Consider the following 15,128-nt stretch of genomic DNA (forward strand, 5'->3'; position numbering starts at 1 on the left):
CTCGTCATTTGTTGGGCACATAATGTTATATTAAGGAACGAAGAAGGACCTTTCATATGGTGTACAGTATTTCCACCTCATTTGTTTGGGATAGGATGTTATATTGAGGAATGGATATGTGGCAAAGCAATAAAAGAAAAAAAAGTCTGAGTTATTACCTGATAACTCCCTTTCCAGGAATCCGGCGGAGACCAGGTCGATCCTGTAGTGTTTGGCGAACGTCAAATCGTTTGCCCAGGTGGCTGCTTTACAGATTTGATCTGCTGAGGCCCCAGCCTTTTCTGCCCAAGATGTGGATATAGCCCGGGTGGAGTGTGCCTTGATGCCCACTGGTAAGCTCTGGTTTTGCGCGGTGTAGGCTGCACAAATGGCCATTCTGATCCATCTGGCTATGGAGGATTTTGAGGCGGCTTTCCCCTTCTGAGTGCCTCCGAAAAGGATAAATAGGCTGGATGATTTCCTGACCTCTTTGGTGGCTTCTAGGTAGTGTAGAATGCACCTTTTGACATCCAGAGTGGCAAAGGCTTCCTCCCCCGGGGAAGTTGGGTTTTGGCAAAATGATGGAAGGACCACTTCCTGTGTGCGATGAAATGCCGAGGATACCTTCGGGAGGAAAAGAGGGTCCGTCCTGAGGATTACCTTGTCTGGGAAGATCGTCAGAAAAGGTTCCTTGATGGAAAGTGCCTGTAGATCACTCACCCTCCTAGCGGAGGTGATTGCCACCAGAAAGGCCGCTTTCAAGGTGAGGTTCTTCAAATTGCAGTCCTCTAAAGGCTCAAACGGGGTTTTGGTGAGCGCCTGTAATACCAGTGCTAGATCCCATGGGGCCACGCTAAGGTTTTTGCTGGGCCGGGATCTTTCAATGGATCTGAAAAACCTCTTCACCAGAGGATCTTCGCCTATGGGCCTTTCCAAGAAGATTGACAGAGCTGCTGCCTGCACTTTGAGAGTGCTTACTGCCAGACCTTTGTCCACTCCGTCTAGAAAAAAATCCAACACAGTGCTGATGTCCCTCAGGTTTCTGTTGTTGGGCTCCATTTTTGATCTGTATGTTTTCCATACTTTGTTATAGATTTTCCTGGTCCCAGGTTTCCTGCTTTGGAGCAGGACCTCCGTGACCCTGGTGGACAGTCCTTTGTTCAGAAGAATGTTCCGTTCAGGATCCAGGCTGCTAACTTTAGCGTCTGGCTGCAAGGATGATGTGCGCCCCCTTGCGCCAGGAGGTCGCAATGAGCCGGCAGGATCCAGGGCTCTTCTTCCGCCATTTTCTGTAGGGGGGTGAACCATGCCCGTTTCGGCCAGAAAGGTGCTATCATAATCACCCTTGCCCTTTCCAGACGGATTTTCCTGATAGTTCTTTGGATCAATTGGATTGGAGGGAAGGCATATGCCAGGTTGAACCTCCAAGTGAACCCCAGGGCGTCTATGCCCAGTGCGTTCTTTTCTTTGTGTAGCAAGAAGAATTTTCCCACTTTTTTGTTGTTTTCGGTTGCAAAAAGGTCTACCTCCGGGGTCCCCCACTTCTGTACCAGCATATTGAAGATTTGATGATTTAGTTCCCATTCTGCTGGGTCCAGATGCTTCCGACTCAGGAGATCCGCCAGCACGTTCGTTGACCCTTTTATGTAACCGCCGAGAGGGATAGTAGGTTTGTTTCTGCCCCTGTCAGAATGCCGTGCGCTATACTCATCAAGTGTTTTGAACGCTGAGTCCACGGAGGAGACGCGGCGGCCATTTTCTCGGCAGGAATCGAGCCTTGAGGATACTCCGGTCCACACATGCTTGTGAATTACAGCCAAATGTGAGTTGCCACTTGAGATGTTGTGTCCAAATAAAGTTGTTTAAATGGTATCACGCTATGGTAGCCATTTCCTTCTTTACATGTGATTAACATCCGAGTGGAAGTGGATACGATCAGTCAGTGAGCTGATACGGGACTTACAAGTGGAGGTTGTAACAGGCTGTTTTTGATCTCTGTCATGGGGGTCAAATCATTGCGGTAAGAGGCTAATCATTACCCTGGTGGTGGTTCTTCTTGCACATGGTGATCCGTGTTTGCAGTGTCCTTAGGAGCACCATTATCTTGTATATCTGGAAGATTCTCAACGCACAGACGCATTTTATATGGACTGTCTGTCTATAAGGACTGTGTAGTTCTTTTATATTCATTACAAGCGCTACACCTTCTTTGTTTTTAATTTTTGAGCGGATCTGTTTTATCTAATTCGTGGATCAAGTGTTGGCAGCTTATTTATTTATTTATTCAAATCATTTCTGAATTTTTTCATTTATTGAGTTTTATATGCGCAGCATACCCTACATTTTTATTTCTGTTTTGAGCGCGTGCCACCCTGGTGGTTGATGTAGGAAACCGTTGGGACATTGTCCGACAGGACTTGGACGTGTTTTCCCTTTGTTTCTCCCTGAAACCCTTTCAGGGCTTCTCTGACGGCCGCTAGTTCTCTCATGTTCGAGGATATTTCCTCCCCCGATTGGCACCAAGTGCCCTGACTTACTTGGTGTCCTATGTGAGCCCCCCAGCCGAAGAGGCTCGCGTCTGTTGTTATCCTGACTTGGATGGTGGGCATCCAGAGTCTTCCCTAGGTGATGGAGTCTTCTCTTAACCACCAAGTCAGCAATTTCTTTATGGCTGGCGGGATCGATATTAGTCTGTCCAGCGAAGAGGCCTTCCCATTCCAGTGGTTCAGGAGATGACCCTGGAGAGGCCTCATGTGTAGCTGAGCCCACTGTACTGCTGAGATGGCTGATGACATGAGGCCCAGGACCACCATGGTGTCCCTTCTTGAGATTACATGTAACTCTATTAGGCGCCTCGTAGCCTCCTTGAGTTTCGTTATCTTGCTCTCTGGGAGCAGGATTCTTTTTGACACCGTATTTACCTGGTATCCCAAGAATACCATCTCTTGTGAGGGGATTCTGTTGGACTTCTGAGTGTTGATCACCCACCCCAGTGAGGTGAGGAAATCCTCTGTCATCTGGAGACTCTTTAATACTTCCGGTTTTGATTGGCCGTAAATCAGGAAATCGTCTAGGTAGGGAATTATTTGAACCCCTCTTACTCGGAGATCCTGGACTACCTCCGCCATGATCTTGGTGAAGATTCTGGGTGCTGAGGTGATTCCGAAGGGGAGCGCCTGAAATTGGAACAGGCGTATCTGTGACCCTGCCCGGGTCGAAAATCTTAGGAACTTCTGATGCCTTGGGTAAATTGGTACATATAAATAAGCATCTTGGAGGTCCAAGGTCACCAGATTTGCTCCTTCGGGGAGCAGAGTTTTCACCGAGAAGATAGATTCCATCTTGAACCTCCTGTACCTCACTCGACTGTTGAGGTCTTTGAGGTTTAAAATGAGGCGGAGTTTGCCCGATGGTTTTAGTCTTAGAAAGACTCGGGAGAAAAACCCTAACCGCTTGTGCGAAAGAGGTATCTCCCTTATCACCTTTTCTTGTAGGAGGTTCGAGATGGATGCTTCCCAGGCTTCTTTTGCTGGCGATGTTCCCGGTAGGGATGTTGTCCGAAATTTGTGAGGGGGAATTGTTACAAATTCTATCTTGTAACCTTCTCTGTAATATGAAATGGTTTGTACAGAACTTCTCCCATTGTGGAACGAAAAATTTCAGCTTTCCCCCCACAGGCCATCTGGCGTCACTGGGGTTTGCTGATGTTGCTGCTGGCATTGGAGAAAAGGGCATTTGGTCTGCCCTTGTTCTTGTTGTACACCCACTTCCTCTGTGTGTTTGGTTTCTCCCCCTTGAATTGGGTGTCTCCCCTTGGGCGGCGAAAAAATTTCCTTTGTTTCTCCTTCCTTTTGGAAGGGAACCCTTTGGATTTGTCCGCCGATCTCTCTAGGACTTTATCCAGTTCCTGGCCGAATAGGAGTTTTCCGTCAAAGGGAATGCTACAGAGCTTGTTTCTGGAAGCGTAGTCTCCTTCCCATGTTTTGAGCCAGAGGGCTCTTCTAGCCGAGTTTATTCAGGCTGATATCCGTACCGCTTCTGTGGCCGCATCGGCCATGTAAGCAACCCCTTTTTCAATCAATAGGAGGGAATCCTGCGCCTCTTCATTGCCTGGTATCTTCTCCAACTGTCCTCTTAGTTGTTCCAACCAGAAGGATACGTTCCTGGCCACACAGGTGTTTGCTATATTCGGCTGGAATGATGCAGCTCCTGCCTCGTATGCCCTCCTGAGTGTCACGTCTATCTTTTTGTCCATTGGGTCTTTTAGTTGGCCCATGTCCTCGAAGGATAGGTCTGATTTCTTCAACACTTTGGCCAGTGACGCGTCTAGTTTGGGGAATTTGGACCAGATGCCCACTGATTCTTCGTGAATCTCTTCTTCATTGCCTTTGGAAAAAAGAGCTTTCTCTCTGGACATTCCCATTCTTTATTGAGGATTCCCTTTAGGGATTGATGGACCGGGAAGGTACGGGTTTTGGGCACCTGTAGGCCTCTGTACAGCCGGTCTTTTACCGATTTTTCCGATTCATCCTCTTGCAGATCTTCTGTGATGTAGATCGCCTTCAGGAGTTCTTCAGTTTCGTCTGTTGGAAATAAATGTTTAGTTACTTTCTCCGGTACTTCTCTGTCTTGGTCCTCCGAATCTGAACTGTCCCCAAGCAGGACCTCCCCTTCTTCATCCTGTGAGTCTGAATCTGAGGAATCTTCCCGTAGTCTGGCGACCGCTTGATGCTTAACTATCTTCGTGCGGTATCCGCCTGTGGTAGATGTGGAGGGTTGATCTGCTTTTTTCATCTCCTCAATGGAAGCTTGCAGTGACTTCAGTGTGGACGTGACTTCCTTTTTGAACTCCAGGAAGTCTTTACCTAGAGGTTTGGATTCCTCGTTGACAACCTTTTTGATGCATTTGTGGCACAGTAATTTGTCCGAATCAGTCGGCATTTTTGTCCCGCAGGTGCGGCAGTGTTTCTTTTTCGATTTGACCGCAGGGTCGATTACCTCTGTGGGCTTGGGCTATAAACAGATAGAGAAAAAAGAGACACAAGGAAAATTACTGTCAGTATCGGGGAGGTACGCGTTCCTCCCCTATGCGCCCCCCCCCAGGAGACAAGGGGAAAAGCCGGATCCACCCCCTCCTTTCTTTCCCCTCCCCTTGCGATTTGGGGGGGGGTGTTGGGGGGCGCACCTCCCTTTCTCTTCCCTCTACTTACCATAGCTAGGCTGGGGCCGAAGTCAGCAGCCTCTGGTGTAATGGTCCTCCGCCATAAGGACCGTCTGGAGGGAAGGTAAATGCAGCAGCCGTCTGTAGCCGAGAAAAGCCCACTTAAAAGTGAGCTGGGGTGCCTTATGTATTCAAAATTCCCACCCCAAATCAGCTGAATTGAATTTTCCCGCATTTTGCCCATTTCCAAGATGGCTGCCGCCCTACTTCCGGTGGTGGCGCCATCTTGGTGACTTCACTTCCGCCGCGCCAGAGGCGACGCTGGCTGCTGCATCCCACGCTGAGGAACTCACCCTGGAGCCCCGTGTGTCTCGACCATCAGGAGGAAGAATGGCGTGCGGCTCAGCGCGGCCTCCGGCTGGCCGTAAGGGTCCCTCCATGGTCAGCTTCCCCTCGGCCCAGTAGGATAGAGGTAAGCAAAAAACGGGCTGCTGGATGCCACCTGGCAGCATGTGATCAGCTAGGCGTACCTCCCCCCTAGGAGTAGCCAGCGCATGCCCTGACTAGGAAGGAGGGAGGAGAGGGGTCCCTTCTGAGCACCCCCCCCCCGGGGAGTCCTCCTCCCTCACCCCCCATTGTTGGTACCTGCCCGCCTGATAACCTTATCGGCTGTATGCAGGTGGAGGGAGGAGGTGTCCCGGGAAAGAAAAATAACAAACAGGGGATGAGAAAAAGACCATGCTTGTGTAAGCAGGAAACGAAACACAAGAACTGTGGGGCAGCCTGAGGGGTGGCCTTTTAAACTTAACTGTGCTTGTGTTTCCTGTAGGAGGAGGAGCCATCTCTCATGTGACCGTCCTGGAGGATGACTAGGGAAATAGGAATTTTTCAGGAGTCATATATGTCGGTCGAGGATTTTGAAGTTTAAAAGAGATCTGGGTTGGAACTGGGTGCAATCACAACACCAAATGATGACAACTAACCAGATCAATGATACCATCCAACCAAACATCACTAAGTAAGCTTTAACCCATTCTTCCATAATTACCCGAGCTGATATCTGGAGAAGTTTCTTCCTCTTTAACTGCGTCCATCATCCCAACCTCCTCTGTAAAATGCTGATCACCCCTCACATACGTCTTTTCCTTTATAACCTCAATTTGTACATTTATCAGATCTTCATCCTAAACCAACAAAATGGCAGAAATAATATTAAATGCAAAAAAATAATAATAGAAGAATGATATCTCTTAGGGCTTGGGCTCATTTTCCTACATTCTCATTCCCATCTACCTGATGATGGTGAGGGATGGTGTGACCTTCCTGTGTGGAATCCCGGGAACACAGAGGACATCTCTCTGGTGGGTTTCTGTAACTGGATGACTCCACCATGGTGTCCTGGTACTGCTTTCTGTGACCTTTTGGAAACTCTGCCTCCTCCATTACAAAATCCTCATCATCCTCCTCTTTTATCTCTTCTTTAATGTTGACTTGTGTGGAATCCCGGGAATACAGAGGACGGGGACATCTCTCTGGTGGGTTCTCATTACTGGATCCATCTGTAGGAAACACACACACTGACTGAATACATTGTTTCTATGTGTTTATCAGATGATGGGGGATCTAGGTGGACCCTCCGTACTGCTCTCTCCTTTACAATAAAGTCTCCTGAGGGGCGGCTGATTCTTCATCATGATGTCTTTGTAGAAGTGGATCTACAGATCCTCAAACATAAATCCATATACCCAAACAGTTTTTGTATTTAGTGGCCATCACTCACCTGTGCTGATGTCTGGAGAAGATTCCTCCTCTTTAACTTTGTCCATCATCCCAACCTCTTCCCTGAACTGCTGATCACCCATCACATACGTCTCTTCTTCCTCTTTAACCTCATCTTTTATATCTATCAGATTTTCATTCTAAACAAACAAAATAGCATTGAATGTTTTCTTTAAAATGTGAGCACATATAACCTTATACCTAAAAGTGGAATATATTTTCATACAGTCAGATCACTTTTATGATCTCGACTTCCATCTTCACCTACCTGATGATGGTGGGGGATGGTGTGACCTTCCTGTGTGGAATCCCGGGAATACAGAGGACGGGGACATCTCTCTGGTGGGTTCCCATTACTGGATCTATCTGTAGGAAACACACACTGACTGAATACATTGTTTCTATGTGTTTATCAGATGATGGGGGATCTAGGTGGACCCTCCGTACTGCTCTCTCCTTTACAATAAAGTCTCCTCTTAGCCGTACTGCTTTCTCCTTTACAATAAAGTCTCCTCTTACCTGGTGATGTGAGGGGTGGCTGATTCTCCATCATGCCGTCCTTGTAGAAATCCTTGTGTCCTAAGAATCTTCTGGGAATCCTCCACACCTCTCCGGCCAGATCTATGTTTTATTAATAGAGATAAGAGCGATGTCATGTGACCTTCCAGAATCCTCCTCACCTCTTCGGTCAGGTCTGTGTTTTATTAATAGGGATAAGGCAGGAGGTTCAACAATACATTGAGGAAATTACAGCTGTAGATATTACTAATGACCCGTAGGTTTGCTTATTTTACAAAACTGGTAAATAAAAAAAACTGTATAAAAGCACGATAGTCCCAACTTATTGAACCCAACAAAAGGGGCAATTCCAAAAAGTTGGCTAAAATGTAAAAAGTCTTACAATTAGAGATTGGTATAAAAGAGTTGAATATACAATATGGAATACATGGGAATCAGACAGGAAGACCAGACGCAGAGTTTCTCAAACAAGTGGGTTAAGTGGGCAGAGTTCAAGAAGACGAGTAAATATTTAGAAATCTGGACGGATTAGAGTATGAGGGTGGAATATGGGTAGAATAAGAAGAAAGGGAGGTGGTAAAATAGACGACTAGATGAGTAATACCGAGTGGAATGGGAAGAGGGAGGGATCTGGGGAGAAGGGTTTCTGGGTAAGGGTTTTAGTAAGATTATAGAAATGTATTTGTATTTTCTGCTTTTGCAAATTAATAAAATGTTAAATTTTGATTAATAAAGAAAAAAAAGTGATGTCGTGATCTCCCAGAATCCTCCTCACCTCTCCGGTCAGGTCTGTGTATTATTAATAGAGATAAGTGATGTCATGTGACCTCCCAGAATCCTCCTCACCTCTCCGGTCAGGTCTGTGTTTTATTAATAGAGATAAGAGTGATGTCATGTGACCTCCCAGAATCCTCCTCACCTCTCTGGTCAGGTCTGTGTTTTATTAATAGAGATAAGAGTGATGTCATGTGACCTCCCAGAATCCTCCTCACCTCTCCGGTCAGGTCTGTGTTTTATTAATAGAGATAAGAGTGATGTCATGTGACCTCCCAGAATCCTCCTCACCTCTCCGGTCAGGTCTGTGTTTTATTAATAGAGATAAGAGAGATGTCATGTGACCTCCCAGAATCCTCCTCACCTCTCCGGTCAGGTCTGGGTTGTATTGAGATAAGAGTGATGTCATGTGACCTCCCAGAATCCTCCTCACCTCTCCAGTCAGGTCTGTGTTTTATTAAAGGGTAACTTCACTTTCGTGGGGGGAAAAAAATCAGCAAATAAAGAAAAAACAATACAGCGTATACAATTGTGACACAAATCGTATTGTAATTGAATGTTATTAAAAATTACCTTTCCTTTTTAATCTACAGATGTTGTAATTTTCTAGAAAATGAAATTTGGCTACCTGTAGCTGCTCTGTACACAGAATGTATACTGACCACACCCCCAGAAACATCATTTCCTGCCTGTGTGATTGGCTCGCTGATTTTCCCAGAAGTCTGCCTAAGATACAAGTCAAATTTCTGGCATCCCCTGCAACAAAAATGTCATTTTTGGAGAGATACTCCCAATAGGAACATGTCGAAAAGGGATGCAGGCCCAGCAGCTTTCCTCATTAGAGCCCCGCAGCTGCCACAGCTCACATATAATTATGAAACCACTCCCATTTCACCCACTCAGCACAGGGACCAAACAATGATTTCTACAGAATAACAAAAGGTAGGAATCTGCAATAAAGTTTGTTAAAATCCCTGCAAGGTATAGAGATCACCTAGAGGGGAATGTTTCTTTCTCAACAAAAGTGAAGTTACGCTTTAATAGAGATAAGAGTGATGTCATGTGACAAGCGAGAGAAAGCAAGGTGGCAGCATTGGGTCGGGGTGAGGAGAGTGGAAAAACAGGGTTAGATTGGGAGTAAGGAATGGGGGACAGCAGTGTTTGATGGGGGGGGGGGGGGTGAGGAGCAGGGGACAGCGATGTTAGTTGGAGGGTGAGCAGTGGGGTACAGCACTGATAGATGGGGGGACAGCAGTGTGGGACAGCAGTGTTAGATGGATGGTGAGGAACGGGGAACAGCAGTATTAGATGGGAGGGGGTGAGGATTGGTGGACAGCAGTGTTAGATGGGAGGCGAGGAGGGGGGACAGCAGTGTTAGATGGGGGGTGAGGAGGGGGGACAGCAGTGTTTGATGGGGGGTGAGGAGTGAGGACAGCAGTGTTAAATGGGGGTTGAGAAGTGGGGACAGCAGTGTTAGATAGGGGTTGAGGAGTGGGGGACAGCAGTGTTAGATGGGGGAGAGGAGTGGGGGACAGCAGTGTTAAATGGGGGGTGAGGAGTGGGGACAGCAGTGTTAGATAGGGGTTGAGGAGTGGGGGACAGCAGTGTTAGATGGGGGAGAGGAGTGGGGGACAGCAGTGTTATATGGGGGAGAGGAGTGGGGGACAGCAGTGTTAGATGGGGGTGAGGAGTGGGGACAATGGTGTTAGATGGGGGTGAGGAATGGGGACAGCGGTGTTAGATGGGGGCAGGTAGCAGTGTCCGGTGTCTTCTGACACATGCAGAGTATAGGTGGCACAGACACGGTGGGGTTCCTGGTCATCCAGCATATACAGATCTGGGGGCCCAGTTGGTGTTCAGGCAGAGGACGGGATTAATATTAGTTGGGGGGGTTTCTGCTGAATGTTTCTAGACGGGAGTGTCCAAGTCACCATGAGCTCTGCTTCTCACCCAGATAAATTGTGGATACCTCGGATCTGTCTGGTGGGGGTGCTGCCGTAGAGCTGGAGAAAGTTTTGCTGTTGGGAAGCGTGTTGTGCGTCCATGCTTTTATTTTTTCACCGGGGGACCAGAAACAGATCCTCAGTGTTATGTGTTCCTCTGTTTCTGTTTCCCCAGCGGCAAAAAGGAAGGAGGACATTTTCTTTAGGTAAGTTAAGATTACAAATATAAAATAAGATCTTATTACCTCCTCTGCTGCCACTTCCAGCTACGTCTCCTCTCCAATTCCTCCCGACTCACGGCTCACTCTAGAACGTTCTATGTATACCTGACATCACTTCCTGTCTGTAACTACATCATTTCCTGTCAGTATCCTAAATCACTTCCTGTCTATAACTCATCACTTCCTGCCTGTGCATTCCATCTGAGAGAAGTCAGGTCACCACTTTGTGGACCATATTGGGATTTTTGTACTTAGCGTACTTAGGATGATTGTAGCCGGTGATGTTTTGGTTATTTGCTCTAACAGGTAACTTTTCAGGACTGGCCTTCAGGGTGTTCTCCCTTCATCTTCTTCTGAACAGTATCAGTATTTCTTGCTAGAAAACAACTTAGAACCCCCAAACATTATGCATTTTTTTTAGCAGAGACCCTAGAGAAAAAAATGGGGATAGTTTAAATTTCTTATGTCACATGATATTTGTGCAGCGATTTTGAAAACGCAATTTTTGAGGGAAAAACTACATTTTTGGGGGGAAAAATACACTTTAATTCATTAAAAAAAAAAACACATTACCCCTAAACCTCAATTTATATAATGTCAAAGTTGATGCTATGCTGAGTAAATAGATACCTAATATGTCATGCTTTAAATTGGCGCACATCCGTAGAATGGCGACAAAGTACGGTACTTAAAAATCTCCATAAGCATTTACATTGTTTTTTTGGCAACTGATGGAACCCTTTTTCCTCCCAGTGCCCATGCCCCTGAGAACTGGTGATAACCAGACGATTATTTTTGATCTTTACAGATAGTCTACAGACGGTTATGGTGCCAGCTGATTGGAAAAAAGCCAACGTGAAACCAATATTTAAAAAGAGGGCCGAGATATATCCCGGGTAACTATAGGCCAGTCAGCCTAACATCAGTAGTCTGCAAGATTTTGAAGGGGATGTTAAGGGACTATATACAAGACTTTAATAATGAAAACGGTATTATTAGTAGCAATCAGCATGGATTCATTAAAAATCATTCTTGCCAGACCAATCTATTAACCTTCTATGATGAAGTGAGTTGCCATCTAGATAAAGGAAAGCCTGTGGATGTGGTGTATCTGGACTTTGCAAAGGCATTTGACACCGTTCCCCACAAACGCTTACTGTACAAACTAAGGTCCATAGGTATGGACCATAGGGTGAGTACCTGGATAGAGAACTGGCTCCAGGGGAGAGTCCAGAGGGTGGTGATAAATAGGGAGTACTCGGATTGGGCGGGTGTGGAAAGTTGGGTCCCCCAAGGATCTGTCCTGGGACCAATCCTGTTTAATTTATTCATAAACGTCCTAGAGGATGGGACAAACAGCACAATCTCGGTATTTGCGGATGATACTAAACTAAGTAGGGCAATAACTTCTATGCAGGACATGGTAACCTTACAAGCAGACCTGAACAAAATAATGGGGTGGACAACTACACGGCAGATGAGGTTTAATGTTGAAAATGTAAGGTAATACACTTGGGCGTCAGAAACATGAATGCAAGTTACTCGCTAGGGGGGGAACCTCTGGCTGAATCTAAGATGGTAAAGAACCTGGGGGTCCTAGTCGACTACAGGCTTGGCAGTGGCAGGCAATGCCAAACTGCTGCAAGCAAAGCCAGCAGAATACTGGCATGTATAGAAAAAGGGGATTTACTCTAGAGTAAAGAGATTATTCTCCCACGCTACAAGACTCTGGTCTGGCCACATCTGGAGTATGCTGTCCAGTTCTGGGCAACGGTCCTCAGGAAGGATGTGCTGGAAATGGAGAAAGTCCAGAGAAGGGCAACAAACATAATTAGGGGAATGGAGGACATCAGCTATGAGGAAAGACTACAAGCATTGAACTTATTCTCTCTGGAGAAGAGACGGTGAGAGGGGATATGAGATCTATGTACAAATACTGTACTGATGACCCTAGCATCAGTAAAAAACTTTTCAGAGAAAGGGAATACAATAAGACCCGTGGCCACTCACTAAAACTAGAAGAAAAACTGTTCAACCTTAAACTACGTAAGGGGTTCTTTACTGTCAGAGCAGCAAGGATGTGGAATTCTGAACCACAAGCAGTAGTATCAGCAGGGAGCATCGATAGTTTCAAAAAACGATTAGATGGGCACCTTAAAGACCACAACATAAAGGGGTATACAATGTACAGTTACCAGCACACACACACACATACATTATGGGTTGAACTGGATGAACTTTTTTCAACCTCACTAACTATGTTACTAACTATGTAACTGCAGGAGCCTTCCACCCAGGCAAGTGGGGGCGCCCCTTCACTGAGTGGGCTTAGAGGAAGACTTGGCTGATCTCTGGGCCCAGGGATTTTTCTGACTTTGCCCCGAAGGCTTGAGTCCGGATGCAGAGAGTTGAGGACGTCGCCATTGCCTGGATCTGGAGGCACTGGTATTATGTGTGCTGGGGATCTCAAAGGAAGGACGCCTGCTCCTCCTCTTTACAGGTAGCAACGTACTCTTCACCCCCGAGATCTTTTGTATATACTTATCCAGATCATCACCAAAAAGACGTTCTCCCTGAAAGGGGAAGCCAGTAATTTTTTACATGGTAATTCCACAGACCAGCTCTTTAACCAAAGGATTCTGCGCATATGCATTGTCATCAGAGCAAACCGTGACATTTGTCTTATGGAGTCCGTAAGAGCATCTACTGCGAAACACAAAGTGTGAGGTAGATATGACAGCTCTTACACAGACTCTCCTTGAGAAGGAACTGTCTTGGCCACTCGCTTCATGCGATCTTCTAAAGACTGACACGCTCATATGGCTGTTACTGCAAAACCTGCCACCGCAAAGGAGGCTTTAAATAAAGATTTCAACTTTTTATCCGCTGGATTTTTAAAAACCTGGGAATTATCCACAGGACAGGTTCAATTCTTGTTAACCGAAGAAATGGCTGCATCCACAGTGAGAATTTTCCATCTCTTATAAAATGTATCCTCCATAGGATATAACAATGAAAACCTTTTTGGAGTAACAAATATCCTATCTGGATGATCCCAGTCATTATACACTTCTTGCTCCAAGAGTGGATGCATGGGAAATGACTGAGGACTCTGAGGAGGGTGCAATGAGCCTGGGAGGAAAAAGAGGTTTCAGTAGTCTCTAAGGGCAGAAGTTTAAATGCAGCCCGGACCATCTCCGCAAGAGACTGGAAAAACAATCTCTGGGATTGAGAAGCTGATAGAGATTCCTCTGCTTCTGACTCCTAGGAAGTGGAACTTTCAGCTTGACCTTCTATAGGGTCACCTTCAGCTACATCTTCAACATCCTCTGCCCAATCCTGAACTGATTCAGGGGGCGGTTCAGGACAGGGGGATCTAATGGCACTTTTCCACTGCAAGTACCGGCTCGGCTCCACTTGGCCCTGCTTGGCCCGGTTTGGTTTTCCACTGCATGGTACCGCATGGTACGGTGTTGGAACAGTTCGGTACGGTTTGGTACTGTTTGCTTTTCCACTATAGTAGTACTAAAGTAAGTGGGTGGGATAACAACGATTCTCTGACCAATCAGTGGCAAGTAGTGACAAACAGTCAAGGCTGCATGCAAAGGATTGTGGGATATGGTACCAGTACGGCCCTCTTGGAACCACAACTGAGGTGGTACTGTTTATGGTACTGTTTAGAGAGCTGTACCGTTCGGTTCCATGTAGTGGAAAAGCGCTGTAACCCGCTTCCTTCCTCCATGTGGTGCTGCAATCATGTCAGCAATCCTACCCTCTTGGCTGGCTAATGCCGATGCCAAATAATCCTTGGTAACATAGGCTGTGGCAGAAGTACACGATGTAGCTACTATGCCTGACAACTGTAATGGCTCAGATTGGCAAGATGCTTCTGGCTTATCAGGAGGAGTAGACATAGTGGAAACACGACTAGGACCTTTAGGGCCTGACGTTGGCTCCTCCAGCCCTTTTTCGGGCAGACATTGCTTTATAGCAAGACAAACTTGAGGTACTACTTTAAAAGTGTACTCAAGGTCTGTGCTAAGCTTATACAGCCTAATGCACACAACACTGATTACTTAAGATACAGGACCTATTAGTGCCAGTAACATACACCCACAGTGACAAATGCAACCCAGCTGCTGCTGCTCTGTGCCCCCTTTCAGCCTGTGGCAGAGGCTAGTGTGCTGGAAACAGTTCCTTGCAGAACGTGCCCTTTTATGTATGTGCGGCATGGTGCGTGGCGTCCACATGAACGCCAAATTGCGTTAGAACACGGCAAACACGGCCACCACGTGGCGTATGCCTGTACTTAAATGCGACGATTCCCCCGCGCGCTTGCGAATAGGCATATGCCAAAGACACGCGACACGCGATCCAGCAAAGGCGAATATACGAACGCAATATGCTTTAAACATACTTTGCATAAACCAGCTACAATGTTAATACAAGCAGAAATACACTTGGCACAAGTCTCTGTAATCTTATTAAAGGGAACAGTGCATAAAATATTTACAGTTTTGCAATTTTTAACCTTTTAAGATTTTTGTTTGCTGTGTAAATATTTAAAATGGACTCACCAGTCCTGCCGCAGGAAACTGCTATGACCAAGAATCCAATCTTCACTGTTCACGGTGAGCATGGTCTTAAAGACATTCAAGGACTGGGTCCCCTATATAAGAGTAGCCACGGCCTTGGACCTGTAGTGCACCCTGCACGGAGCGTCTTTGGGGTTTGGTATTCCAAGGGTCCATA

The 15,128-nt window shown here is 46.4% G+C and overlaps 3 protein-coding genes across 3 annotated transcripts in view; 1 reads left to right on the forward strand and 2 right to left on the reverse strand.

Annotated features, from left to right (window-relative positions):
• LOC309549117 (uncharacterized protein) overlaps positions 1-15,128 on the forward strand; it is a 4,285,597-nt gene that overhangs the window by 3,000,538 nt on the left and 1,269,931 nt on the right.
• Positions 1-15,128, reverse strand: part of LOC309549120 (uncharacterized protein) — a gene marked incomplete at its 3' end in the record, with an annotated part of 1,495,124 nt that overhangs the window by 345,779 nt on the left and 1,134,217 nt on the right. Inside the window, exons 11-13 of the mRNA XM_082249157.1 lie at positions 7,188-7,281; positions 6,921-7,059; positions 6,434-6,699 (exon numbers count right to left, since the gene is read on the reverse strand). Coding sequence (XP_082105283.1) covers positions 6,434-6,699; positions 6,921-7,059; positions 7,188-7,281 — 499 coding nt within the window. The remainder of the gene's footprint in view (positions 1-6,433; positions 6,700-6,920; positions 7,060-7,187; positions 7,282-15,128) is intronic.
• LOC309549128 (gastrula zinc finger protein XlCGF53.1-like) overlaps positions 7,262-15,128 on the reverse strand; it is a 437,528-nt gene continuing 429,661 nt past the window's right edge. Inside the window, exon 4 of the mRNA XM_082249164.1 lies at positions 7,262-7,285. The gene's annotated coding sequence lies outside the window, so the exon portion shown is untranslated. The remainder of the gene's footprint in view (positions 7,286-15,128) is intronic.

The sequence above is a fragment of the Pelophylax lessonae genome (genome assembly GCF_965119305.1).
Source record: "Pelophylax lessonae genome assembly, chromosome: 3".
Classification (NCBI taxonomy): Eukaryota; Metazoa; Chordata; class Amphibia; order Anura; family Ranidae; genus Pelophylax; species Pelophylax lessonae.